Below are 27,195 nucleotides of genomic sequence, written 5' to 3'. Positions count from 1 at the left end.
GTTTATTGATTTAGGCTCGGTTGTAAATACATCAGTGTTGGAGACTTGTTGCAAACTGATCGTCTTTTACATTGTAAGATGTGGCTATGTTTATCACGAATAGCGTAAAGGTGAACTTACAGCATGGGATGTAATTATTGACTAATTGGATTACGAGGCGACCCAGATTCCATTATGTATGAGATACGATGACACCTCCGTATTTGTAATGAGAATTAAGTGTATGATCAAAGTTACGTATCACTTTTCAGTAATCCTACCTGAAAAGCAACACGTGATGAAAGCACACGAAACACTGCGTGCAAAAAGTTGAAAGTCGACGTTCATTTGTTTCGTGAAGTTTGGCCTTCTGGTTGTAGCTTTCAGTCCTCGCGAAACGGCGAAGAAGAGTCTGTTTCCCGCCAGTGAAGGCTTACGCGTGGAACGTGTGTGTGCAGTGCGAAAAAGGAGTGTTCATTTCTATCGCACCCTGCAAGATGAGTGACCACGAAGATGAAAAGACGATCGCCGAAGATCTGGTGGTGACCAAGTATAAGATGGCGGGCGAAATCGTCAACCGTGAGTATAGGGCTGAGTGATGTCAGACCCGAGGAAAACAGTAGCCCTGGCCTTAGTACCGGGTGTCCATGTTTGATGATGAGTGTCGGAGAGAGAGAGAGTGGAAGGCGCGTGGGAGGCAGGCCTCCATATCTAACTCCTTTATTGACTCTAAGTCGAGACGCATTACGTCTTGTTGTTTGTTAAGATGAGGTGTGCAGTGAAAGGACGACTTTTGAGTCTTGGGGAAGGGCGATCATGGGTTACGACTCCAAGAATCTATTGTAATCTGGTCGTCTTGTGACGAGCCTTTGTTGGCAACTTAGTATGAACTTATTTCTACTCACTTTAGTATGAACCTGTCTCTGTTCACGTACCCCCTCACGTTTTATAGAGATGGACACGGCAGTCGGTGCTCTTGACAGGTAGACTTTCAGGAGATATTGCGGGACGAGATGATCCATCTGCAGTGTCTCATTCTACCCAAGGTATTGTACCGTGGGCAGCCCATCTAGGTAAATCGACTTACCGTACCCCAAATGTAATCCAAACTTTCATTGACGTAACCGATCGCGAAACTGCCATAGGTTGGGTACGATGACAGTCCTTTGCTTGATGTGTAGGTTGGTTTGCGCTAGTCCTTGTTGGAACGTGTCTTTCAAGTTGCTTGTTGGACTGATAGACTGCTCTTGTGGGCATAGACATCCTAAGGCTGGGCATGTCAGTATTGAATTAAGCCTTTGGCCCAACACTGATTATCTTAATTGTAATGCAGGAGCATTGTATAGCCCATTTTAGACTACTTAAGGTAAAATACTGAATGGCCGGCATCTACCCAAGTGTGACCACCTTCCCAAAAATTATGGCCTTAATTTGCCTTTTGGAAGATAAAAACTTACTTCAAGAGGAAAGTAGAGGTCTCGAGGTGGCAAGGTCAATTATGCTACAAGGATACCTCCTAACATAACCTACAAGAAGGTACCAGGTCCTTCCTGACCAGCCTTGACTCCTTTATTCTGGCCTAACTTAAATTGTCATGGGTATAGGTATCTAGGTAGTGATTCATGTCGACCTAACTTTGCCCATTGGCTCCATACTGGCAGGAGGGTCACTTGTCAGGTTCACAAGGAAACTGAAATGGTCATGATAAGGTTTATATCCACTCATGCAAATTAATTCACTATAAAATGTTTAACATTGCTTGAATGGTTGTCTCCTACAGTTATAACATCTCTTGACTTTAAGGTTTGGATGAGCAGTTATTGCTATCTAAGAGGTCTGGTGGTTTTATTTTCAGTGTTTAGTAACTTATGTATGGCAAAGCATCTTATCTGACTTTGGCGAGCTTTGTCCCTTCTCGAACCCCCAACCTGACAAATTATGGCACCATAAATCACTTGCCTAATTTTATGGTTTGCTTTCAGCATTATTGTTCTGTTGTTGGTATCTTTCTTCTCATCTTCCACCCTCACTTAACAATTGTTTTATAGTGCAACTGTGAGTTCATCCTCCTACACTTTATAATACCTTTTATTCTCATAGCTCCCAGTGCTTGGACTTTGGCCTAATTCTTATATTGCAATTCAATTATATTCCAGTTGTTGGACAAGATATAAATACCAATATGAAACACTTGATAATTTGTTAATTTTAAGGAAGAGTTCTGCACACACACAATGCAATAATAATGAAAGGGATGTAGCTTATATTATTGATACCAATGTGAAATAACTTGAGAAGTGTTCACATTAATCCCTGTGGGGCTGTTACTAAACATGGCATCCCACTGAGCATTTCTGCTTAAAAATAGAATATGGTAATGTTCCCATTTTAGTGGTAAATTTTTCAAGTTAATATACTCCCCTTTTGAAGTTATTCTGCCAAAAAAAATAAACAATAGCATTTCTGTGCAGTGCTATTCCTCAGAATTGCCTGTAAGTAATTTTATTTTATTGAAAGTGAGGGACAAGAATTCTATGGTAGTAAGGTAACTTAATTTCTCACTAAAGTATAATGTACCATGGATATAAGAATGTTCAAGGTCTTCATGGCATGTTGACCTTTGTAGCTTATGCACTCTGTATCCTTTTGAGAGATCCAGAAATCCTGAGCCTTTTTTTGGTAAACAATCCTCAGAAAACTGCTCTTCCTCAGTTCCTGTTATGTTTCATAGTAACAGTCGATTAGTTTTTTTTAGCCTGTTAAATGTCATGTTCACAGTGGAAATATCCAGGTTATTTACATATTTTGCTCAGTTTCCCATTCTTACCAGCCTTAGTTAAAACTGAGTTTCATACCAGAAATTGGCTTTGGTTGGGCAATTTTGGTGGAAAGAAATTGTGTAGTGTGGTCGAGTTTCCTAAATGATTTGGAACTTTTCTGCTCTTAATAATTTTTTTGACCAAAGGATAATTCATTCTCCCAATAAGTGTCACTGTTAATGCCATCTGTTGTGGCACATAGGTAATAGGTATTGCTTCCTCATCATCTTACATAGCCAAAACCTGCTGCCCCCCCCCCACTTATTTAATTTTCTTTTACACCAGCCATGTTTCAGCTCCATATATCAAAGCTGGTCTTATTAGTACTGTTTTATACATTCTTCTTTCAACTTTTATGTTGATCTTGCAGCCATGTAAGACACCTGCCATCTTTCTCCAATGTTGCTATCCAATCTGCAATGGGTGTTATTTCTACATCCAAATTTCCATCACCAGCTACTGTTGAACCAAGATACTTAAACTTTTCTACTCTGTTCAACCTTGTCCCTTCCATAGTGATTTTTAATCCTCTGTCTTGTAGGACCTTCCATTGCTCTAGTTTTCACTCCACTACCCCACTGTTGGTGCTGCATGTCACGATGTCAAAAACAAACGGCATGCACCATGGGGATTTATCTTATTCCTTGAGATAACACAAAAAAAAAAAAATAGTCAATTATAAAAGAAAAAAAATAACTGGACAGTACATTTGAATAAGTCGAAGGAGGTTAGACTTATAGAGGTGACATGACCCAGATTAAGTGAAGCCACCACTCGCCATCAATTTGACATTTCTGACTTGTGTATTTGTGAGTGAGCTACGATTAGAACTTTGTTGTGATTATCAATTTTTATTTACAATTAGGTATCTTACTAATATTTGAGCATTAAGGAAAAATTGTAAAACTTGCAGCGCACCACTTTTGTCTCAGTATGATCATTCAGGAATTCCTTGGAAGCAAAGCAATCATTACATACCTTATGGTATTTAATAATTTAATATGAACTCGCTAAATCTTTGTTTTAGGGAGAAGAAATGACAAATTCAGGAAAAATGCTTTGCTGATTAGTTTTTTGATGTTGTGAAGCATTCAGTGATGCTCTCACAGATGACCCTGATTACACAGAGCAGTACTTAAGTTGAAAAGTAAAGGGGACCTAAATCACCCCCCAGATTATCTTGAGATTTGCCAGTGCTGTGAAAAAATGTTCGATAAGGTCAGTATCTTTTTCTTAAAATTATGATATTAGTCTAGGAAGGAAAGAATTTCATAAACTATGCATTGTTAGAATTACATACCAACAGATTTGTTCAAGTTCTATAGCAGAATATATGTATAACAGTAAGCCACTAAGGAAAAAATCACATATGTTGCTTATTAAAGCTATTTCAGCAAATTAGGTACTTCCGAGTATGATATTCTCAAGTTGCAGAGCAGTTTTCAGCAACGTTGCTTGCACAAAGCAAACTGCAGTCTACAGACATAGTATGCAAAGCTTCTAGGCTACACTTTTAACTATCTGTTGACACAACATGCATTTATTCCTATTTATAAATTATGAGAATTTGTTTTTAAGAGAGTCGACTAAATGTGTTTATTGTATCGACAAAATTCTTGGATGGACCCCGTATTACTTAAACTTACTGGCCTTGGTGTGTGTTACAAATGTTTTCAGGGCAAATAGCTTCTGTTATTTTGATACTAATTATTGTCTGTAATTTGCCTAAAAGAAGGCTGCTTTTTTTTTCCCCTTATCTGTAGTTTAGTCTCAGTTTCTATTAAGTTATATGGAAATTATTGGTCATTTCACATGTTTAAGCCGTTGTTTTTGTTTCTGTTAGATCTATATAGCACTTGAATCGAAAAGAAATAATGTACATGGTTCAGAAAGTGTTCGTCTTCCTTGAAAGAAAACAAACAGAAGGAAAGAAAGAAATAACTATTTATTCGCGTAATGGCCATTGCTTAGCAAAAGTTTTTTTACCATCTTTCTGACTTGTCACCTGTCTTCATGGATTAGTTTGTATGGTCAGGGCATCTCCATAAATCTAACCTCCTTGACTAAGTCCTTTCTTCTGATTAGGCTAACCTTAATCCTGAAGTTAATCCTGAAAATGTACTTTTCTAGATTTGGATTAAATACCTCTTGCATGATGGAAAATGTGTCATTGGTGTTAATTATAGGAAAGTTTTGTTCCTTCATAGCCAGACTATTGGGAAGTATTATATAATTAATATTGTCTTACAACCGAGTTAGGAATATGTATTAGTTTTTTCACGTCACACTTACTTTGAAAACAACAATTTTAGAATGGGAAGTCAAAATTCATATCATAGAAAGCAATCAAACACTTTGTTTATAGCACAAAATCCTAGTAAGAAAAATTTTATATCAGGCACACTTTCTTGATAGAGTAAATGTTTTCTTTTCTGAGCATTATAATTCAATCCATTTCATAGCCTGGAAAGTTACATGTTGACATGAAGTGTCCAGGATTGTAGGATAAGACAACTGAATTGCCTTGGTTTCCATACAGTTAGTGCAATCATGACCATAAAGTTTTATATATACTAGCTAAGGTTTCAGTTTAGTTTAAAATTTAGTGTTCAATTTGTTGATATTTCAAGGTGTAATGGAGAGTAATTTTTTATACATTTAATGTTCAAGATTTTTCCAATGCTAGAGTTCCCTGGGGAAATGTCTCTATTGGACTCTGTTTTGTGTGGCAGTGGTGTAAATTGCTTGTACATAAATTTATTTATTTGAATGCCAGCAAACTGTTGGAGTTGTACCTAGAGGTTTGACCTTGGGTTTTGGTGGAATAGCCTAGGCTTGTGGTCAAGGATAAATGTTCACCCTAATTCCTCCCTGTGTATCATGGTGTTCTTTCGTATGTTAATGCCTTTAATACTGTATTTATTTAAAAGTTACATGTGGTAATATTGTTCACCGTCAACCAGTTATGACAAGTATCTGTACCATAGTTTGTGCACACAAGTACTTTGAGGGTGTATTTGAAAGAAATTTAGTCACTAGTGTCACCAAGCCAAATGTTGCTTGGCATGACTAGGACAGGGTATGAAGTAGAACACTACCATGAGCCATGGATCAGCCAAGGTCACTGAATTTTCCAATATCCAAAGTTCCCAAGGGGTATAATTGAGCAGATGCACATAATTTAAAAAGATGTATGTGCCTTTGTTGGTTTGTGTTTGTTCTCAGTCCTTTCAGATGGTTATATATTAAATAGTAAGTACTTGTGGCCATGTTGTAGGATATTTAGATTGTAAGCTGATTTTGGGGAAGTCTTAAGGTTTCATAAATTTTTATCAGTTTCTCATGACATTGTGCAGTAATTTTGCTTTTAAAGTTTTATTATTATTATTATTATTATTCCTAGACATTTTTTTTATATTTCTGCTGGCACTTTTAAGCATTGAATTTACAATGTACAGTACTGTGTTCAGATTTTTTTTCATGTAATCTATAGGACACTTTGCCATCATTTTCCAAATAGTACACATATAGAGTAGATTACATTTATTTATATTTTGTTGTTTATTTATTTTTATACATATGTATCTTATTTAATTAAGATGAAAATGCTTTCTTCAATTCTAGGGGTCCTGAAACATGTTGTATCCAAATGTGTGGTATCAGCTTCAGTGCGAGATATTTGTGCGGAAGGTGATGCGCTCCTCGAGGAAGAAACCTGTAAGGTTTTCAAGAAAGAGAAGGAAATGAAGAAAGGCATTGCGTTTCCTGTTTGTGCGTCTGTTAATAATTGCATCAATCACTACAGCCCCTTGGCCTCAGAGGGTGACACCATCCTAGCCGAGGGTGATCTTGTAAAAATTGACATAGGTGCTCACATTGATGGGTTCATTGCTGTAGCAGGTCACACTGTGGTAGTTGGAGCATCCAAGGAAAATAGGGTATGTTTGTTTGGTGTTATTTCCTTGTAATGTTAGTGATTGAAGTATAGGATCCATTCTGGATTTAGTTAAGCAGATTCATATATATATATATATATATATATATATATATATATATATATATATATATATATATATATATATATATATATATATATAATATATTATATAATATATATATATATATATATATAGTATATATATATATATATATATATATATATATATATATATATATATATATATATATTATATATATATATATATGATATATATATATATATATATATATATATATATATATATATAGTATATATATATATATATATATATTATATATATATATATATATATATATATATATATATATATATATATATATATAGATATATATATATGTTATGTATATAATTATATATATATATATATATATATATATATATATATATATATATATATATATATATATATATATATATATATATTATATATATTATGATATTATATATATTATATATATATACAGTGTTCCCCCCGTATTCGCGGGGGATGCGTGCCAGACCCCCCCGTGAATAGTTAGAATCCGCAAATGTTTGGAACCCCTATAAAAGCGTTAAAAACAGCCTATTTCGTTAGTTAAAACTTAAGAAAAACCACTAAAAATTTTCATACTTGGTTTTTTTAATAGTTTTATCACAAAAAGTGCATTTTATGATAAAATTGATCACAAAAACCAGGAATTTGTGGACATTTCTCATAGAAAAATACAGCAAATGTGCGAATTTCCCGCGAATAATGCAGGGAAACGTTCCCGAGAGAAATCCGCGAATGTGTGAGTCCGCGAATACGGGGGGTCCACTGTATATAATATTTCATTAGATAAGATTTTTACCCATTTACCTGTGCCTAATACATTTTAGGTCGTCCTCTTTATTTTTAAAGGTTTTAAACCCATGCAGGTTTTACCTATGCCCAATGTAATTCTGGTTACCCTCTTAGTCCATTAGTTTTTTTTTAATACATCTCATGAAGAATTAATTAAAAAGTTGGTGACCACTTATTGAAAACTGAAAGTTCTGACAACTCTCCTCCGAAGAACTCGGTTGCATATTAACGTCTGAGTCTTACATGAAAATAAAATTAAGTGAAAGCAGTAGTTGAAGGGAAGATGGCTTACCAATTTTAACCTACTTCAGAGACCATAATTGATTGAATTCCCAAACCACCCTTTGTATAAACTGCTTGATGTATGGAAATTTGGAAAATAATGTTTTCATGCTTTTGAATGTGCACACTGTGGATCAGGAGACCGCAACCCAGTGGAATTGTGGAAGACCAGAAATGTATTTGTGGTCAAGACTATCATGCATGGGTTTGCTTAGATAAAAAAAATTTTCTTTTATTTTTTACATATAGCATATGTATACATACCTAAGAAGCTACTATGAACTTTCATTATAATGGCATAGCTTTAACATTATTTTATTTATTTATTTTTTTTAATATCCTTTTAAACATTTCAGGTTAAAGGCCGTCGAGCAGATGTCGTGTTAGCAGCGTACAATGCCTCAGAGGCGGCATTACGTTTAGTCAGGCCTGGTAATTGTAATTTTGCAGTTACGGACACTGTCACAAAGATTGCGGAGGTGTACAAGTGTAAGCCTGTAGAGGGTATGCTTTCCTTCCAGCTCCAGCAGGGTCGTATTGATGGCGAAAAAACTATTGTACAAAATCCTACTGAAGCACAACGAAAAGAAGTAGAAAAACAGGATTTTGAAACACATGAAGTGTATGGCATTGATGTTATTATATCCACAGGAGATGGGCAGGTAAGAATTGTTTTAGGTTTTGTCATTTATTCAATGAGTTCATAAAATGATGATAAACATTGCATCCATGTGTGTATAACTGAATTCACATGATTAAAAGATGCAAGGGCCATCTGATATCTGGTGTTAGAAAAGTTATCCAAAAGTTAAGACAGCAGGTATGTAAGCAATTAAAAATACAAATCGATTAAAAATTTGTTATTTCTGTAATGGTTTATTTGTTGCATTGTATTTGTTTGTTTTTGGTTTGTTCAAATATTTTATTCAGGAGCATATTTGAGTATATATGTGGGAAATGGCATCTAAGAAACCACAGGTTTTAGTTTTTGTTGGGTAATTAAACATTGAAACTACCTAATTTGTAAAAATATTTCCTTTTAACAAATTCCATAACATTAACTATGTAAAACTCGTTTGAAAAATTGTATAGCATATAGCAATGTTTCCGGACTGGTTTAGATGACTTGAAATGCATAGCCTGAAGTTTAATACACCCATCCCCCCCCCCTCCCCCCCAAAAAAAATTATACATACTAGAGACAAACTGTGCAGTAATTACATTTTGCATTCATATTGCCAATAAAAATATGAGAGTTGCTTGGCCAAATCAGCTGATTGGAAGAAGACGGTGATCCTGGGATTTCTAGTCTGCATTTTTAAAAATTTATTTATATATATATATATATTATATATATCTCTATATATATATATATATATAATATATATATTTTTTTTTTTTTTTTTTTTTTTTTTTTACTTCATTAGGTAAGTTTGAGTCTTGTTTTTTCCACATTTTTCTCCAAGTTCCACGCTGGACGAGTGGTTTTCGAGCTGGGCTGCCAATCCGGTGGTCCCAGGTTCGATTCCCGGCTCGGTCAACGCGGAATCAGAGAAATTTATTTCTGGTGATAGAAGTTCATTTCTCGATATAGTGTGGTTCGGATACCACAATAAGCTGTAGGTCCCGTTGCTAGGTAACCAATTGGTTCCTAGCCACGTAAAAATATCTAATCCTTCGGGCCAGCCCTAGGAGAGCTGTTAATCAGCTCAGTGGTCTGGTAAAACTAAGATATACTTAACTTATCCACATTTTCAGTTGTTCAGAAAATATTTATTAATTTGTCATTTGAATAACCTGATTATCCAGATCAGGTGGTCCAGATTAGCAAGGTTTTACTGTGTCACTTATTTTGGCACTATTTACCTTGTCGATAAATATTATGAATTACCCACAGGTGTTTAAGAAAATCTTTGTGATTCTGCCATCAAATAAGATTTTCCAGTTTTAAATGTTAAACCTTACCATTTCTACAGTGGGGCACATTGGCATCATCTGTTGGATTTCAGTTCCCCATTGAAAATACTAGAAAATCCAAAAATGAGTTTTAATGGAATTTCTGTATGATATTGAAATTTTAAAAAAAATCATGGAGCACCCAAAAATGCATGTAAATATCCTTGCAACAAAGTATAATTTCATTATTATTGAAATTTTTACCACATTTTTGGCTTAGCACTCTTCTGGTGTAATTGGTGCCTATTTTATTTCACAATATTCCTCACTAAGAAAGCCGTAAAATACACGATAATGATATGCATGTATAAAAACATGCCTAGCATAAATGGTTGCAGTTGGATATGAAGTACAGGCTCTTTACAAGGCAGACAAATGTCTATTAAAAATTCAAGTGAGTGGGGAAAAGGTACAGAGCTGGGCAGTTGTTAGTTAACTTGGAAAGGAAGAAACCGTACAAAGTTTAGACTGTGAGGTATTGTCTGAATTTGTCTTATATTGTTTACTAACATTATTTGGAACCAAAACAAATGCATCAGTACGCTCTGCTGGTACAGTTAACTTGAGGTAAACCTAAATCGTGTGCAGTTTTTTTGGAATTTAGTTTTGACATAAGACTTGGAACACTTGAATGTAGAAGGCACAGCTATGTACAGCTTTTCATTAAACATTCTGATATCCACAAGTTCATAATTACTCATTTCTTTTGTACTAATCCATTTCTGAAATAAAAACTGAACATAGTATTTTTATTTTTAAGTAATTTCAGGCATTATCAGCTGTCTCAATAATAAGTTTACTTTGCATCTCTTAAATGTGCAATTAAAGCTAAAAAGTACCCATAATTATTATTCATGTGTTCATCCTCAGGGAAGAGAACAAGAAGCTAGAGTGACTGTCTTCAGGAAAACAGATGAAACCTACAATCTAAAGTTAAAGGCATCACGAGAATTTTATAGTAAGGTACAGTATTCTTGATCTTTTGTTTATTTGGTGGTAGAATTTTTTTCTATGAAAATGCAACTCTGATTTACCCTTACTTTTCTTCTAACTCAGTTGCTACTCACTCTCTCATTGTCTGGGATGATGTGACTAGTGCAGGTTGTACTAGTCTTTGTCTTAAGTTCAAATGAAGCTTGAACGATGTTTAGTTTTCCATTTTTGTAGGAAAAGAATTGCAAATTTTTCAGATAATTTGCATGTTTCCAAGATATAACAGACCTGTAGCGTTGTTACTGTAATACAACCTGCAGCCATCTGGGCATTTTTCTTTGCTGAAGGAAAATGGTTTGATAATCAGTTGCATGGGTGATGCCAATTGCCCTACCTACCTTGTTACCAAGCTTTTTGGTAATTTTCTGCAAATTTTATCAACAGGAAACTGCCTTTGAGTGCATGCTCCCTTTGCTCCACAAGGACTAATACGTATTACTTGTTATACATACCAGCATCTTAGTATGACATCATTAAATATTTTTTTTTGTCTAACCAGATATTGATAACATATTGTTTATTCCTTTTACTCAGAATAGGAAAACTTTTCTTTTTCTTTGAACAGAAGCAGGGAAGATTGTGGCTTCTCCGTTGGTTGTTCTGGATAGAAGCAATATGTTAAGGGACATACTAAACAGGAGGAATAGTATTCTGCCCACAGAGTGGTCTCTTGATGTTTAAGCTCTGGCAGTTTCTTTAATATGTGTAATAAATCAGAATGCAGGCATATTCATGACTTGGAACAGAAAGCGACCAATATTTAACTTCCACTTCCAGGGCTTCTGACTGATTTAGCAGGTGTTATTTAGTAATTTTAGTTGATTGTGAACCCTTACATCTCTAATTTTAAAATGGGAAGAGAAATAGTACACAAGTTTTGAGGATCCAAAGAATATAGGATGTTCCTAGGTAGTAACACCTTGGTGGCTGTAGGATTGATTTTGGGTTCTATTGCATTCCTAGAACTCATCTTTTTAAAAATTCTTACATTTCCACATGTTGTATGTAGATTGAGGATCGTTCCTTTAGTTTTACTGGCTGAGGATGCAGTTGTGCTTGGAAATTTTTGCATAATTTTTGCCATCATATTTTTTCCTCTAATTTTCAGAGATGAGCTGTTTATTGTGGAAACTTTTGTTTGTGGCCTGTTTGGTTTGCTTCATAAGATTTGATATGGTATATTTTTGTTATTGAGTTTTATAGTTACTGCTACTGATAATTAGTTCCCTCTTGAAATTGTGATTAGCAGGCAATGCATATTTGTTGTTTAAGTAGTCTTCATACTGAAAAGAGCATAGCATCACAGATAATATTGGTTTGATTTGGTCACATCCATTTGAAACACATATTAGATGAATAACCCACACAACAAGATCTCTGCAAGTATCCATTCCTATACAGTTTTGTCAGGCTCCTCGTAAGTATTGTAATGGGAGTTGAGTGGCAATGGTTCGTTTTCGGCATAAAACTGTGAAGAGTTTATCATGAGGGGACCCCAAACCTTATATTGAGTACTTGCTTACAATCCAAGTTCTATGCTTATTTATCAATAAAAGTACGTAAAACAAAAGAAAATGAAAACTAAAAGAAAAAACCTTGCAGTTTTTGTATTTCATAGCTTTGCAAAGGTAGCAGTTACATCCATAAAGATACATTTAATGAAACTGATGGCTACAGCCTACAAGAATTAACTTGTGTAAATGATGTTCACAGTCAGAGGTTTCTGCTTGAGGAACTGTGGAAATAGGATAAAGATCCACGATGAAAGTGTTAAGTGTGCAATCATGCCATCATTCTTAGTAGTTAAGTAAATTAATAAATTTGTAGAGAAGGAATCATGTAACTTAACTGCTTTTTTGATATAAAAAATTTATTACATTTAATGTTTTTCAAAAATCAAATCAAATTATTGAAATGATTACTTAATTTAGATGCTCTATGAAAGTTATGTGAAATTATATGGTGGTGGCAGGAGAAGAAAGTGGTGTAATTTTTTTTTTTACTAAGATTTTATTTGAGCTTACTAGACAAGTAGGAGGAGGCCAAGTTAACAAAAATGTGAGAGGTCTCAGGATGTAGACCCTGGACTCCTGGTAGTGCTTTAAGGCTGTCATTGATCTTGCCCTTACTTCCACATTTTAAGTGTCTTGTTCTCCCAGTTATTGTGGTTATAAAGTAAAGAGAAGTTTTGCATTATGTAATGTTATGAACCTGCATCATAACAGAAGTAGAAATACATTACATAGCCGATACATATACTCATGAGAAAATTTTTTTGTCTTCATTATATTTTCCATATCTATTTGTATATTAGGTACTTTGTGTTTTCTTCTAAACAGTGTTCAGAGTGTATTACTCTTTCAGGTCATAAGAGAAAGTGTTCAATAATTGTTGAAAGAGTGTGATCCATTTTTGCTAACATGTCCTATATACATACTCTAGCTTGTGATTGCTATTCCCTTAACATACAGTACAGTGGAACCTTGGTTTTTTTTTACATAATCTGTTCCAGAACTTCCCCCAAATGTACAAAATCTGAAACAGTAATTCCCATAAGACTAATGTAAATATAATTAATGCGTTCCAGACACCAAAAATTATAGGGAATAAAGTTTTACATTACTGAAAACAATGATAAATAAATATAAATGACCAATGAAATGAATAAAAGAACTTTTAACATCACTTCCTTTAAGGGAGACACTTTTTACCATATGGAAGATGGAGAGGAGGGGAGAGGGAGGAATAGAGGTTATTGTTTGGAAGGGGAATCTCCCTCCAGAAGGACTTCAGGTATCAAGGACCTATCTGGGGTTGCTTTATTTAAATTTTGTACCGGCACTATCTGAGGTTGCTTCCCCTCAATTTTATACTGGCAATAGGACTAGCTTGAGTGTCACTTGACTCCTGTTGCACAACTGGTTACCAGCTGGCGCTTGGAGGTTATCCTATTGTTAAGACTGGAGGTTTGTAAGCTATGAAAAATATAAATTGGTTAAAAGTTTGTCATGTTTCTGGCATTTCTTTAAAATTTGCCTAAAGATAAATACAGCATTGCCATTTAACATGTTGGAAACAGATTACAACAGCTTTGTTGGGATGGCATGTCTCCACAAAATTTTTTACATCACTCCACTTTGCAAACATGTCCTTAATCACTGAAGTAGGCACATTATGTATGCCCGTTCACTTTCTGAATTTTTCAAAGAGGCCTTAAAATGTAGGGATTTTCCCACTTGAGATTGGCATGCAACATCCTCCAACACTGCTAGGAGTTCTTTCTTAACTTTCTTTGATCCGATGATGGCTTATTTAGCAGTTGCACTCAAATAAAAAGGAACACGGGATTCTTTGTTTGGGCACTTGGTACAGGGCCTAGCCAAATGGTGGGGCCTGGATGGATCATTTCTGAGTATACAAAATCAGACGATATGTACAAAACCTGAGACAAAATTTTGTCATAAAAAGTCCATGAAAACCAGGGCATACGAAAACCGAGGTTGCACTGTATATAACGGATGTTTACATAAAATTGGTATAGGTAATCAAGGGATGATTGGAAGCATTATACAGAAACTATAAATTTGATAAGTGACAAACTGGACACAAAAACTCTTAAATGTTAATCTTGTCGATATTAGTAAAGGGATCTGCAGCTTCCTTTCAGCCTTAGTGCAAGCGCTGAATGGCCTTTGCTGCCCCAGTGCTTGGTGTTACACCTAAACATGATACAACCAACCAACCAACCTCAGTTGCACTCATTTTCTAGCCTTTTACATTATGTGCATTCCCACAACCTTTGCTGTTCAACCTCTGTCTTCCATCATGCTGTCCAAACATTCTGTTGGAATTCCCTTTATTTATTGCCTTGACCTTTGAATGGCTCAACATGTCCCTGTCCTTGTCTCTGTAGAGTAAATTTCAACATTGATCAGATGCATGCCAACAAATTCTCATCTGTTACCAAAACGAAGCACACATGAAATATGTTCAACCACCAAAACGAAGCACACATGAAATATGTTCAACCACCAAAACGAAGCACACATGAAATATGTTCAATCTTTAGAGGTGACCTACATTCTTTGCATGTAATTTCTCCATTGTTGTATGATTTACCAGTGGTTCCTTCATCATATGAGTTTAATTTTTACCTTGAGTACTGTTTAATCCCCTTAATTGCTTAAGGGGATCTTCCTCTTAAGGGGTGATGTGTCAAATTCTTCATCTTCATGCTAGGTTAAGGACAATGTGTCATGCACAAATTTGAATTTTTCAATTATTTTTCTAATAGATTTCTTTTTTAGTTCCTTTTGCCCTAGAAGTGATGCTAACTTTAGCCTGCCAAGTGTTCATACTTGTTAGCAATATGGTATTAGATGTTAAACCAGTATTGTCACAATAAGTACACTATGATGATTCACAAGCAACAGCATTATTACAGAGTAATATTCAAGAACTGGAGTCTCTTTGACGTAATGTAGGAGAGGATGTAGTGTAAATATTTTATTTTGTGAGTATTATTCTAGGTTGTAAGTGTTGAGAAAGGCAAGGTATACTTGTGATTTGGTAGTGATTATGAGTTTTCCTTTTGCAGGTTCAAAAGAATCATGGCACCATGCCTTTCAATATCCGTTCATTTGCTGATGAAAAGAAAGCAAGATTAGGAGTAGCTGAGTGTGTATCACATAAGCTAGTTGATCCATATCCTGTATTATATGAGAAGGTAAGTTTGCTATATATAAAGCACATTCATTTCTATCTGTTAATATATAACTTGAAACAGTAAATTTGTATTGAAAATTGCTTGTCGGCATTATCTGAATTACTGTCGGATTTAGCTTGTGAATGTGAGCTGGAATGACTGTTTAAATGAATACTGTATATTGTGATTGTTATTTGTTTAAAACCAGGCAGACCCCTCAATTACTTAAATGTACTTTATTGGAGAGGAAACCAGAGGTGGTTAGGCTCTGTCCAGGGAATGATGGGCTATGTAACTGATTCCTCTCCTAGAGATTGACCCTCATGATTGCTCTGTGCCTCAAAGATGGTTGTAATCAAAGCAACCCATTCTAAAATTACTGGATTTGGCTTCCTGTACTATGATGTGCCAGGAAGAAGGAGAGAGAGGTCATCTCCCCAGTGTCTTCGGGTTGCCATACTGCCAGTGACACTGAAGGTTTTCTTTGGTACCTTTCTACTTACTGCCAAACTTCAGCCTGCTCTTACCACTCTCAAGGGAGTGGTTTTCCCTTTGCCGACTTCTGCTGTTGCTGCCAGGTGGGGGAAGACAACCACCTTGGTTTTTCTCCGGGAATCTTTGCTCGGAAGAGAATATGTCCTATGGTAGATGTTCTTGGGGCATTGGAAAGATCTCTAACCTAATCCAACTTCCCTTTTAGGTACTGTGAAGGCTGATGGGCTTAGGGAGTTATGCCCCTCCCTAGGTATCTGGCAGAACCAAGCCTATCTTTGCTTATTGATCACTTGAAGGCTATGAAGGGCCTTCCTGTAACTGCTTCAGTTGTGAACATGGCAACTGTTCACCGGCTCCAGGACTGCCTCTACTACTATGGTAACCCCACACATGGCATCAGTGAAGTGTCTCCAGGTGCTGCCCTCAACATAGATTTTCATTTATGTTCTCCACACTGCTGTCTAAGGCTGCACTCGCCAAGTAGCAGTCCAAAATGAAGAGAAGTCTTCATTGTCATTTGTCTCTTCACCTTTGTTGTCTAGTGCTGTTGCCCTTTTACCTTCTTCCAAAGCTAGCAAGCAGAGGAAGGAAGAGGTTGCCTGGCCCTCCCACAGGAAGTAGTGAAGAGCTTCCAGCGAATATAGAGTGCTAGCAGGTCTCGCTAGCAGTACTGTAAGTAGTGCAGCATCATCTGTTGCCAAGCACACAGCTCTTAACTGATACCAGGTTCTCTCAACCTGCAGCGTACCAGTACCGGCCCAGTAACGCGTCTTCCTGAGCTGGTAAGGGTCCCCAGTCTACGAAACTTAGCCTGGCCTCCAGCACAGCCCAGCAAGAGAAGGGGACCGGGGACTTTCCTGACTCGTATCCCAGCTTTCCCGAGGGGCTGAGTATCCCTCTCCAGTGGAGGGAGCAGCGCAGGAGGACTGGGGATCTTGTTGACTTTTAGATTCTACTCCCCAGTCTTGGACACCCTCGAGTTAGAGAGGCGCCTTGTGGAGATAATTAGGATGACATTAGAATTATTTTGAGGACTAGACCGTCCTCTGCCATCGAATCAGTCTGGAAACCTGAGAAGGAACCCAGAGCTGCTATCAGTCTGCCATGTACTAGTTCTTAGCAGCATCCCTTTGGCCCTTAGTTGCAACCCATTTTATTTTTATTTGCCTCCGTTCATATTACCTTCTTTCCATCTTACCTTCCACCCCCTCTCGATAATTATTTCATAGTGCAACTATGAGATTTTCCCTATTGCACTTTTAAAACCTTTTTACTCCCACTTTCCCTTTCACTACTGAATGACCTTTGGCTTACAATCTTGTATACCTAGACTTGCCGATGGGGTCCTGTACCAGGTGAATTCTCTTGTTTCTGGTCAAAAGAATTCCCTCCTGTCCAGCTGTTCATGCATGACACTACTACCACCTCTAGCTTGCCAGAGGAAGTATTATGTATCTTGGGAGAGCCCATTACTGACCAAGCAGATTGATCTGGACCTGACATGTCTTTTCCCCAATTTGTCACTTCAGCATGTGTGTGTGTGTAGACAGCAGCACTAGAATCTGCTATGGCAGCATTCCAGACAGTCTCATGGATTGATATTTTGTCCCTTAGTGTTTCTAAGATCACTTTTTTGAGAGCTGGTACACCGAAGAAGGATGCAGTGTTTAAGAGTGATGCTGTCTGGACGTATGGGTTTTAGGAGGCCTGGGTAGTTATCCTTTGTGTGGGATATTAGTAGCCTTTGAGTTTCTGCTACCCCACTCTTTCAATCCAGTCTGATTTCAAATGTGTTCTTGGCTCATAGAAGTATCTTGCCTTGTGGGAGATGTCGCCAGGATTTTACAGCTATCTGTTGTTAGTGGAGAAGGTGACGGGCAGCTAAAGATAGGTCATCAACCTCCCTCCATTGAACCAGTTCATTCACTAGAGCTGGTTTAAGATAAAAAGCAATCTCTTAGCTCTTGATTCCGTCAGAGAGAGTGACGTCATGCTCTTGGTGGATTTGAAGTACTTCTGCTTTACCCGTACCGTAAGGGGATGGTGTTCCAGTTCAGGGCACTTCTTTTCTTGGTCTCTCAACCATCCCCCAAGATTTACTGTGGCATTTATGTTGACCTCAGGTTTGCTCATTCCTGTCAATTGGTTGGTCCTATTGAGCTCATTGCTGCAGTTGCTTCAGGACAGAGATGATGATCCTAAGTTTTACCACAACCTGGCGTAGTGGTCAACTAAGAGAAATTGGATCTCATGTCCAAGCAAATAGTCAAGTATTTGGGTGTACAGATAGACACAACAACAGTGAGAATCTTCCCTTCAGATTCTTGTATCAGGTAGGTTTACCTGCTTGGCAGTGACAGGTCCTTACTGGTCACCTGTCATTGGAGAAGCTGATAACTCAGGTGGCTTCTCCTCCACTTCCTGCAGTGGAGGATGAAAGAGTTTTGGTCTCCAGCAAGGGATCCCTCCTTGCTCTCCTCTTACTACTGTCAGAAGGAGAGAGCTAGCTTGGAGGATTAGATGACTTGAACCTCCTTTGATAGTGTGCGCCTCTTGGCCCTCCCAAGATGTTTCTGTTCTTTGACACGTCAATTGAGGGATGAGGTGCAAGTTAGCTTTTTTGTGCTTTAACCTCTTTGTATCTTTCCACTTAACTTTAAACGCTTAGTTTTCAAGATTAAGATTTCACTTTTGGCTCCTTTTTTTGTCATTGCCTGAAGTTTAGTATGCAACCATCAGAAATGAAAAAAAATATCTATCATATGTAAATATTGGAATATATGACAGCGCAAAAAAATTTTTTCATATATAACTGTATACAAATTGCGCTGTGAGCAAAACGGTTAAAGCTAATGAGTTAATTATTTTTTCTTGTATTGTTCACTAAATTGCAATGATTTTGGTTTAACGATCAAAGCAACCCAGAGAAAATATCACAATATAATGCATGAATTCGTAAAGCGCGGACGAAAATCGAAATATTATGCTAGAGACTTCCCGTTTGTTGCAAAATGAAGGAAATTGATTGAATATTACTAGACTAAGTGTTGTAGCTTACAATTACAGTTTTTGACCATTTCAGTCAAGTTAAAGTTGAACTAAGGTTGAATTTTTTCTATTTATCGTAATTTATATGAAAATATTTCAAAACTGATAAAAGCTACAACTATGGGTTGTAGCTTTTCTGTTGTATTCTACATGAAATTGCGCACATTTTCATATATTAAACTTTATGTAGCAGCTAATACAAAAGAGTGCAAGCTTTACGCCAATCGGATGAAAGAATTTCTGATTTTTTTGGCAGAGTTACCGCTCCGACGTAAGGAAAAAGTTTGTTTCAAAAATTCACCATAAATCAAAGTATTGTGCTAGAGACTTCCAATTTGTTGTAAAATGAAGGTGATTGATTGAATATTACTAGAATGTAAGAGTTTTAGCTTACAATTGCGTTTTTTTAACATTTCCGTCGAGTTAAAGTTAACCGAAGGTTGAAATTTCTCACATCGTGATTTATATGAAAATATTTCAAAACATAAAAGCTACAACCATGTGTTGTTTTTTGGTATTCTACATGAAACTGCACACATTTTCATATATAAAACTTTGTAACGGCTAATATAAAACGGTGCAAACATTACGACAATCGGACGAATAAATTTCTGATTTTCTTCAGCAGTTACTGCATGGACGTAAGGAAAATTTTTTTTTTTTTTTTTTTTCAAAAATTCATCATGAATCTAAATATTATGCTAGAGACTTCCAATTTGTTACAAAATGAAGGTAAATGATTGAATATTACTAGAATGTAAGAGTTTCAGCTTACAATTGCGTTTTTCGACCATTTCGGTCGAGTCAAAGTTGACCGAAGGTTGAAATTTTGGCACTTATCGTGATTTATATGAAAATATTTCAAAACTGATAAAAGCTACAACCATGGGTTTTTTTTTTGTTGTATTTTACATGAAATTGCACACATTTTCATATATAAAAGTTTATGTAACAGCTAATATAAAACGGTGCAAACATTACAACGATCGGACGAAAGAATTTCTGATTTTTTCAGCAGTTACTGCGCAGATGTAAGGAAAGAGTTTTTTCAAAAATTCACCATAAATCAAAATATTGTGCTTGAGACTTCCAATTTGTTGCAAAATGAAGTTAATGATTGAATATTACTAGAATGTAAGAGTTTTAGCTTACAATTACGTTTTTCGACCATTTTGGTTGAGTCAAAGTTGACCGAAGGTTGAAAATTTGTCATTTATCGTGATTTATATGAAAATATTTCAAAACTGATAAAAGCTACATCCATGGGTTGTTTTTTTTTGTTGTATTCTGCATGAAATTGCGCACATTTTCATACATAAAACTGTAACGGCTAATATAATACAGTGCAAACATTACGACAATCTGAGGAAAGAATTTCTGATTTTTTCGGAAGAGTTACCGTACCGGGCAGACGTAAGGAAAAAGTTTTATTAAAAAATTCACCATAAATCGAAATATTGTGCAAGAGACTTCCAATGCGTTGCAAAATGAAGGTAAATGATTAAATATTACTAGAATGTAAGAGTTTTAGCTTAAAATTGCGTTTTTCGACCATTTCGGTCGAGTCAAAGTTGACCAAAGGTTGAAATTTTGGCACTTACTGTTATTCATATGAAAATATTTCAAAACATAAAAGCTACAACCATGGGTTGTTTTAAGTTGTATTCTACATGAAATTGCGCACATTTTCATACATAAAACTTTATGTAACAGCTAATATAAAACGGTGCAAACATTACGACAATCTGACGGAAAGAATTTCTGATTTTTTCTGCATTGTGCTAGAGACTTCCAATTTGTTGCAAAATGAAGGGGAATGATTGAATATTACTAGAATGTAAGAGTTTTAGCTTACAATTGCGTTTTTCGACCATTTTGGTCGAGTCAAAGTTGACCAAAGGTTGAAATTTTGGCACTTATCGTTATTTATATGAAAATATTTCAAAACTAATAAAAGCTACAACCATGGGTTGTTTTTTGTTGCATTCTACATGAAATTGTGCACATTTTTATGTATAAAACTTATGTAATGGCTAATATAAAAGGGTGCAAACATTACGACAATCTGACAAAAGAATTTCTGATTTTTTCGGCAGTGTTACCATGCGGGCGTAAGGAAAAAGTGTTTTTTTTTTTCAAAAATTCACTATAAATCGAAATGTTGTGCTAGAGACTTCCAATTTGTTGCAAAATGAAGGTAAATGATTGAATATTAGTAGAATGTAAGAGTTTAGCTTACAATTGCGTTTTTCGACCATTTCGGTTGAGTCAAAGTTGACCGAAGGTTGAAATTTTGGCACATCGTTATTTATATGAAAACTGACTGGTAACAATGTTCCTGTAATCAAAACAGAATTCCCATACTAATAAAAGGAGCCCATAAAAACACCAAAATCTAGAGAAAAAAGGTTACTATATTTCAGAGACTGCTGTCTCCCTCTTCAGGTAGATGAATGAGAAAAGTTTACAGAAAAGGTGGTATTTATACCAAGAGGTCCATCCACAAACAAGCCAATTAAGTCACCCCCCCGCTGATAATCTTCCTTTAATCTTCTTAAGGGTTGGTTGAATGAAGAGGTTGTCGATCGTGTCCGAAATCCATGCTCCTTTTGAGATGTTCATTACCTGCCTCTCTTTTATTAAGGGGCCGATTCCATCATTTGACTCTTTCTTGTACCGGCAGTTGCTGCTATAAATTATATGAAAATGTTTCAAAACTGATAAAAGCTACAACCATGGGTTGTTTTTTGTTGTATTCTACATGAAATTGCGTATATTTTCATATATAAAACTATGTAACGGCTAATATAAAATTGTGCAAAAATGACATCAAAGTGACTAAATAATTTCTGAGATGTGTCACGGATGCTTTTTAGTGTGAGATGAGAGTAATTCGCGCATGCGCGCCCTGGGTAACGCTTGTAAACAAAACAACAGCTTGATCCGTGAACTCCCAGCATCCCTCAAGGCGCGATTCAAAATTTTTCGCCAAGTAGGCCTATAACTATTTTTCCGCGAATATTTAAACAAACCTTTTTAGCGTTGACGTATTTTATGTCAATTAAGCACCCGACAGACAATTTTCGTCGACGTAAAATACATCCAATAGGCGTTTAAGGGTTAATTGAGATCTGGACACTATGCAGTTGCTTATGAACCATTATAATTGAGATAATTTTTCGTAATACCCATTACGTATTTAGACATTTCTCTCCTTGCCCCTCATCCTTACTGTTGCGTTTCAGCTATCCACAATTTATTGTTAAGGACCAACTAAACAAATGAGAAACTTGGTAGATGGGTAAGAACCAGTAGATCTGACATATTGGTTTGTATTGAAAGGTTTTATAAGAAATTATATTTTTATTCGCCTCTTAAATTGTTATGGCTTCTGTAGGATTATTGACTGTTGAAGTAAATTGAGTAAGTTTTGAAAGAATTTAGTTCATTAACTTTTCTCTGTAGCACTCATGAAGAGGGGAGGGTCCTTGTAAATAATTTTTACAGGAACAAATATACTTTTATCATATTCAATATGTAAAATCATTGCTGAATAATAATGCTAACTTTGTATAGAGTTCATCTGTGAGACTGCATGTTATAGCTCAAATATAATATAGTCCTAGAGACACTATTTAGTAGTTTGTTCATAACAGATTGCTTGAAAACTTGTTCCAAATAGGTGTATAATGAGCTTTTAATTTGGCAAATAATCATAATTATTGTTCTCTTGTTTATGTTTTTAATGTTTATACTTTTAATTTGGCAATGTGCTTGTAATTTGGCAAATGTAATTTTTGTTCACCATGGTTTTATGCAAAGTATTTTGTAGTGTTTATTTTTTTTCTTAATCTTTTCAGTCAGGTGAATTTGTAGCTCAGTTCAAATTCACAGTTTTGCTAATGCCTAGTGGACAACACAAGATCACTGGCTTGCCATTTGATACTGATTTATTTGAATCAGAATATAAAATTGAAGATCCTGAATTAAAGGTAAGTATCTTTAATTTGTATGGTCATAATTGGGGATGTAGCCTCTGATAAAAAGAGGCTATTATCTTTTTGGGCGTGTTCCCATGCATTTCTTAGTAGTAGCACTCCACCTTTCCATGTGTTGGGGTCTTCCCTATGATGATGGTTATTATTATTAATTATATATATATTTAGAAGATGAAAGCCCTTCATATGAACAACCCCACAGGAGCCATTAACTTGAAATTCAAGCTTCCAAAGAATATGGTGTTCATTTAGGAATAAGTAAGAGGTAAAGGGAAATACATAAAAGAGGAGGTCCCACTTACTAAAGAAAAAATAAATAGATAAAAAATTATTAATATGCAAGAATAGTATTAGGGTGGAAATGCATTGCACTTCGCTTGAACTTCGGAAGTTCCAGTAGCACGAACAATTCCTAACTTTCTTGCGGCATTTGCTCAAGACTCTTTAGAAGTTTCTCAAAAGTTACTCTTAAAAAAAGTTAAAGCTTCAGACTCATTCAGCAAAGTTCCATCCACCTTCTGAAGGGGAGATCTGTATGAGATCTGCCACCAATAATGGTTTTTTGTTTTACAGAGTTCAATCTCATACCCCACTGAGTACACCATTCTCTAATCTGGTCCATGGCCTAATTGAGGCTGAGGGCCGCTTCATTTTTCATAAGTGGTGGTGAACAATCTTGTTTTCCAGGCCAATAGCTTTATCACTTGCATACATTAAAAAGTAACAGTGGACCACAGCAACTTGCTGCTCTTTATCTTTACAGAAATCTTGAACTTATCCTAAAACATATCCACCCACTCCAAGATTCTGAAATTTCTAAGTGCCTTTTGATTTACTGAATGAAAAAAACACTTGAATCTTTGTATTACTCTATATTCAAAAAACCCTTATCAAGGTTCCCTCACAAATGGCAAGTAGAATCTAAAAGAGCATTGCAGGTATAACCTAAGTGCTTCCAATATGCATATTGACCATCAACTAACAGTCCTTTAGATTCCACATACAGTACTTATATATAGTGGTCAAAAACAAGTTTTTCTTCAGCTTAATTTCCAACTTTTTATTTCAAGAGTTTCAATTTATTAGATATAATGTGAATATTATTCTTAGAACATAACCCTTTTGGGCTTGTCTTGTATGAGTTTGCTTTGGACTATCTAATACTAAAGGTAAGAAATGTGTCTTATTGTCATATGACTGAGTATTTAATAGCCCCCATTAACAGTCCCAGAACACCTTGTGCTGTTAAAAATATCCAGTGTTCAACCAGCAACAAATATTGTGTAAAAAAATTTACAGCCAACTCAATAATCAACATTTTCACTCTATTGCAGTAGCAAGTTCATGTATTTTGTGGTGAAATTTAATTAATTTTATGCACTGGGCTGGTTAAAGTAGAATATTAAAGTATTTTACTGGATTTCTTATAGTACATTAACTAAAATTAGATGTCTACATATAACAAAATCAGGTTAAGTTATCTTATCTTAAAAGAGGAAAGCTACCACAAAAATATGTGTGATGTAGAAGACAAAGCTACCCAACCTAAGTGGCAATTTTTTCAAATTGAGTAACTAACTTGTTAAAATTACTTAGTCCATTATAGAGAACTTTGCCATTTATTATGAAATGTATTTTTTATGATGTTTTATGTTATGTATGTGTTCATAGTATTTTCCTATTTGACACCTTGAGTATATTTTTATATTATGACATTATTTTCACAGCAAGTTATCACTGCCTCCATCAGTAACAAGAATGCTAAGAAGAAGAAGAAGAAGGCAGAAAAGGAAGCTGCTACAGTAGTTAAGAGTGAAGATTAGCAGGCATCATTTTAGAATAGTACTGTTTTACCCCAGTAAGCCTCCAGCGATCCAGGGAGACAGTGTTTGAGGGAGGAACAAGACGCCGCTACATCACAAGATCTTTTTAATCCTCATGGTCCATTGTACATCGGAGTAGTGAGAAATAGTTTTTTGTACCGATACCTCAACTAGGTCAATCAGTGTGTGCCTAGAGTTTACAGAACACATGGTTAATGGCATACCCAAGTCTCTCAGTTGTAACACTGTGATGAGCTCTCTCTTTCATTATTGTACTTACTTCTCTTTTGAAGCTTGTAAAGTCTTCAGTATTTCTTTCATTTCTCTTTTATTTTGGGGAAGGGTTTTTGAATTATTTAGGCCAATGGATTAAGCTTCATAATACATAGGTTATCATTCCAGCAGCATTTTATATCTAGCACCATTCAGTGTATTGATGGTGGTTTAATTTTTATTTATCTCTTACTTGGTGAAGTGGTTTAAAGTGGTTGAACAGCAGCTAAGAATCGTGGTTTTGTCTACAGCTGTATCTCTTGAGAAGTAGATGTTATATTGCATGTCATTGGTTTTCAGTGTTTGCATGTTAGTTTTGTGGAAATTTATGGTTATAGCATTTTAAGAGGAGGTTTGTATTCAAGAGCACTCTTAGCTTGAACCACTTTTTTATTTCTACCGATTCAAGTTTGAACTTTTTTATGCCAAATGTGAACTCCGTATTACAACTGAACTTTCATCGAGCATCTCTGCCTCAGATGTTATATGTGAACATTTGTACAAATTTTGGACTCATCCACATTGATGGCAATAAGACTCGAGTGCAAGTAAATTTTTGCCATTTATTTGTGGTCCCCTTTGATTTTAAAGGAAGCATTTAGTCACGATGAGAGTGGAATTATGGCCTAGGAAGTAAGGAATTGTCATGGTTGTGGTAGCAGTGGTATTTTTTTTATTGGAATACTATGTTCAATTTATTCTAACTGGGGAAGTAAAAAGATATAGCTGTTGTTGACATTGCCATGTTATATTAGATTTTCTGTGGAACTTTTATCAACAGTCTATTTGGGTTTTGGTTAGAATTCTTTGGTCAAGAACGTTACCATTTTGTTTTAAATTAAAAAATAAATTTTTCTAGCATATCTGATGGTATGAACAAGCTGAAACTTGTCATGGTAGTACATTGATATGGTTTGGTCGACTAATAACCCCAGGTACAATAATTATATTTTTTAAAGTATTTATCATTACAGGATTACTATTAGCTTTCATTTAAAGTGCAAATATTAATTTTACTCCTAATTATGTTTTGAGTTCTTTTCATGTCGACTCATACAAAATTTTTGAGTTAACACACTTATGCCTCAGATCACATGGAAGGTTTCATTCAGATATTGGTCATGATGCGTACCGTCCAGATAGTTTATTTTACTTTATTTTGTGATGGCAATGCTACACGGTTACAAATTCTGCTGAATAATTAACCTTTAAGTTTGTTTTTTGCATTAGTGACTCATTTCCTGAATGAAGGAAATTTGAGAATTTATTTGGTTAGAGACACACTTTAATATCTGTTGGTGTAAATGTGGGAAAGTTTTGTTTTTATTTGGCTATTTGTAAACGGTATTTGAAGCCACAAGTGGCTTTTTAGTTTTAAAGTGGCAGATTTATGTTGGCAGTTTTTTTTTTTTTTTTTTTTTTTTTTTTTTTTTAAGTTTTGTTGTACAGTATTAGAAAAGTTAAAAAAAAAAGGTAAGACAGATAAAGGCTATATATTAAAGCTTTGTTGATAAGAGCATATTATTTTTAGAAGATGTTAACAAACCAATATATATTTATTAACAAAAAGTAGTGATATTTGGTCTCCCCATGTTAGTATTCCTTCATGCCCTTTCCATGTTTTATTGTAAATGGTTTTTTACCGTTTATGCAGAATAGTAGTGGAAGTGAAAAGGGGAGAGTTGCATTCACAATCATTTACAATTGTTACAGATTAAAAAAATAGGAAGTGGTTTGTATGGAGTATTGACTAAATAGAATTTTAAAGCTTTTCATTTGGTAAGATGTGTTTATGATTTTCTCATTCTCCCCCCTAGTGATTAAAATTTAAACTTACAATTTTTTTTTGTAATATTAGTACAGTACTGTATTTTGACTTAGTGTGTCTGGCCTAGCATTCTATGCTACCTTGAGGTTGAGGTGAAAGGAACAGCATGTGTAGTGGTGCCGGACATTTTATACGCAGGTTTTCAAATCCAGAAAATAAAGCCCTTGTTCACA

General features: G+C 35.4%; 1 protein-coding gene across 2 annotated transcripts; it reads left to right on the top strand.

The window, feature by feature from the left end:
- Nucleotides 1–360: 360 nt before the first annotated feature.
- LOC135206194 (proliferation-associated protein 2G4-like) lies at nucleotides 361–27,195 on the top strand. Of its 2 annotated transcripts, XM_064237520.1 has the most exons (7): nucleotides 371–558; nucleotides 6,423–6,736; nucleotides 8,260–8,565; nucleotides 10,730–10,822; nucleotides 15,450–15,578; nucleotides 22,961–23,092; nucleotides 24,826–27,195. In XM_064237520.1, the coding sequence occupies exons 1-7, from the start codon at nucleotides 477–479 to the stop codon at nucleotides 24,919–24,921; spliced, it is 1,152 nt and encodes a 383-aa protein (XP_064093590.1). In that variant the 5' UTR covers nucleotides 371–476; the 3' UTR covers nucleotides 24,922–27,195. The 2 variants fall into 2 exon arrangements, with proteins under 2 accessions (XP_064093588.1, XP_064093590.1); XM_064237518.1 differs by lacking the exon at nucleotides 15,450–15,578 and having other exon boundaries at nucleotides 361–558.

Source organism: Macrobrachium nipponense, chromosome 29 (genome assembly GCF_015104395.2).
Source record: "Macrobrachium nipponense isolate FS-2020 chromosome 29, ASM1510439v2, whole genome shotgun sequence".
In the NCBI taxonomy this organism is placed as follows: domain Eukaryota; kingdom Metazoa; phylum Arthropoda; class Malacostraca; order Decapoda; family Palaemonidae; genus Macrobrachium; species Macrobrachium nipponense.
This window is presented reverse-complemented; position numbering and strand designations above follow the sequence as displayed.

Bases quoted from the DNA above. Each gene is read 5' to 3' on its own strand.
- LOC135206194 (XM_064237520.1), top strand. From the start codon at position 477: ATGAGTGACCACGAAGATGAAAAGACGATCGCCGAAGATCTGGTGGTG. The intron at 6,737-8,259 runs GTATGTTTGTTT...TAAACATTTCAG, and splicing joins GAGCATCCAAGGAAAATAGG to GTTAAAGGCCGTCGAGCAGA. The intron at 10,823-15,449 runs GTACAGTATTCT...TTCCTTTTGCAG, and splicing joins CACGAGAATTTTATAGTAAG to GTTCAAAAGAATCATGGCAC.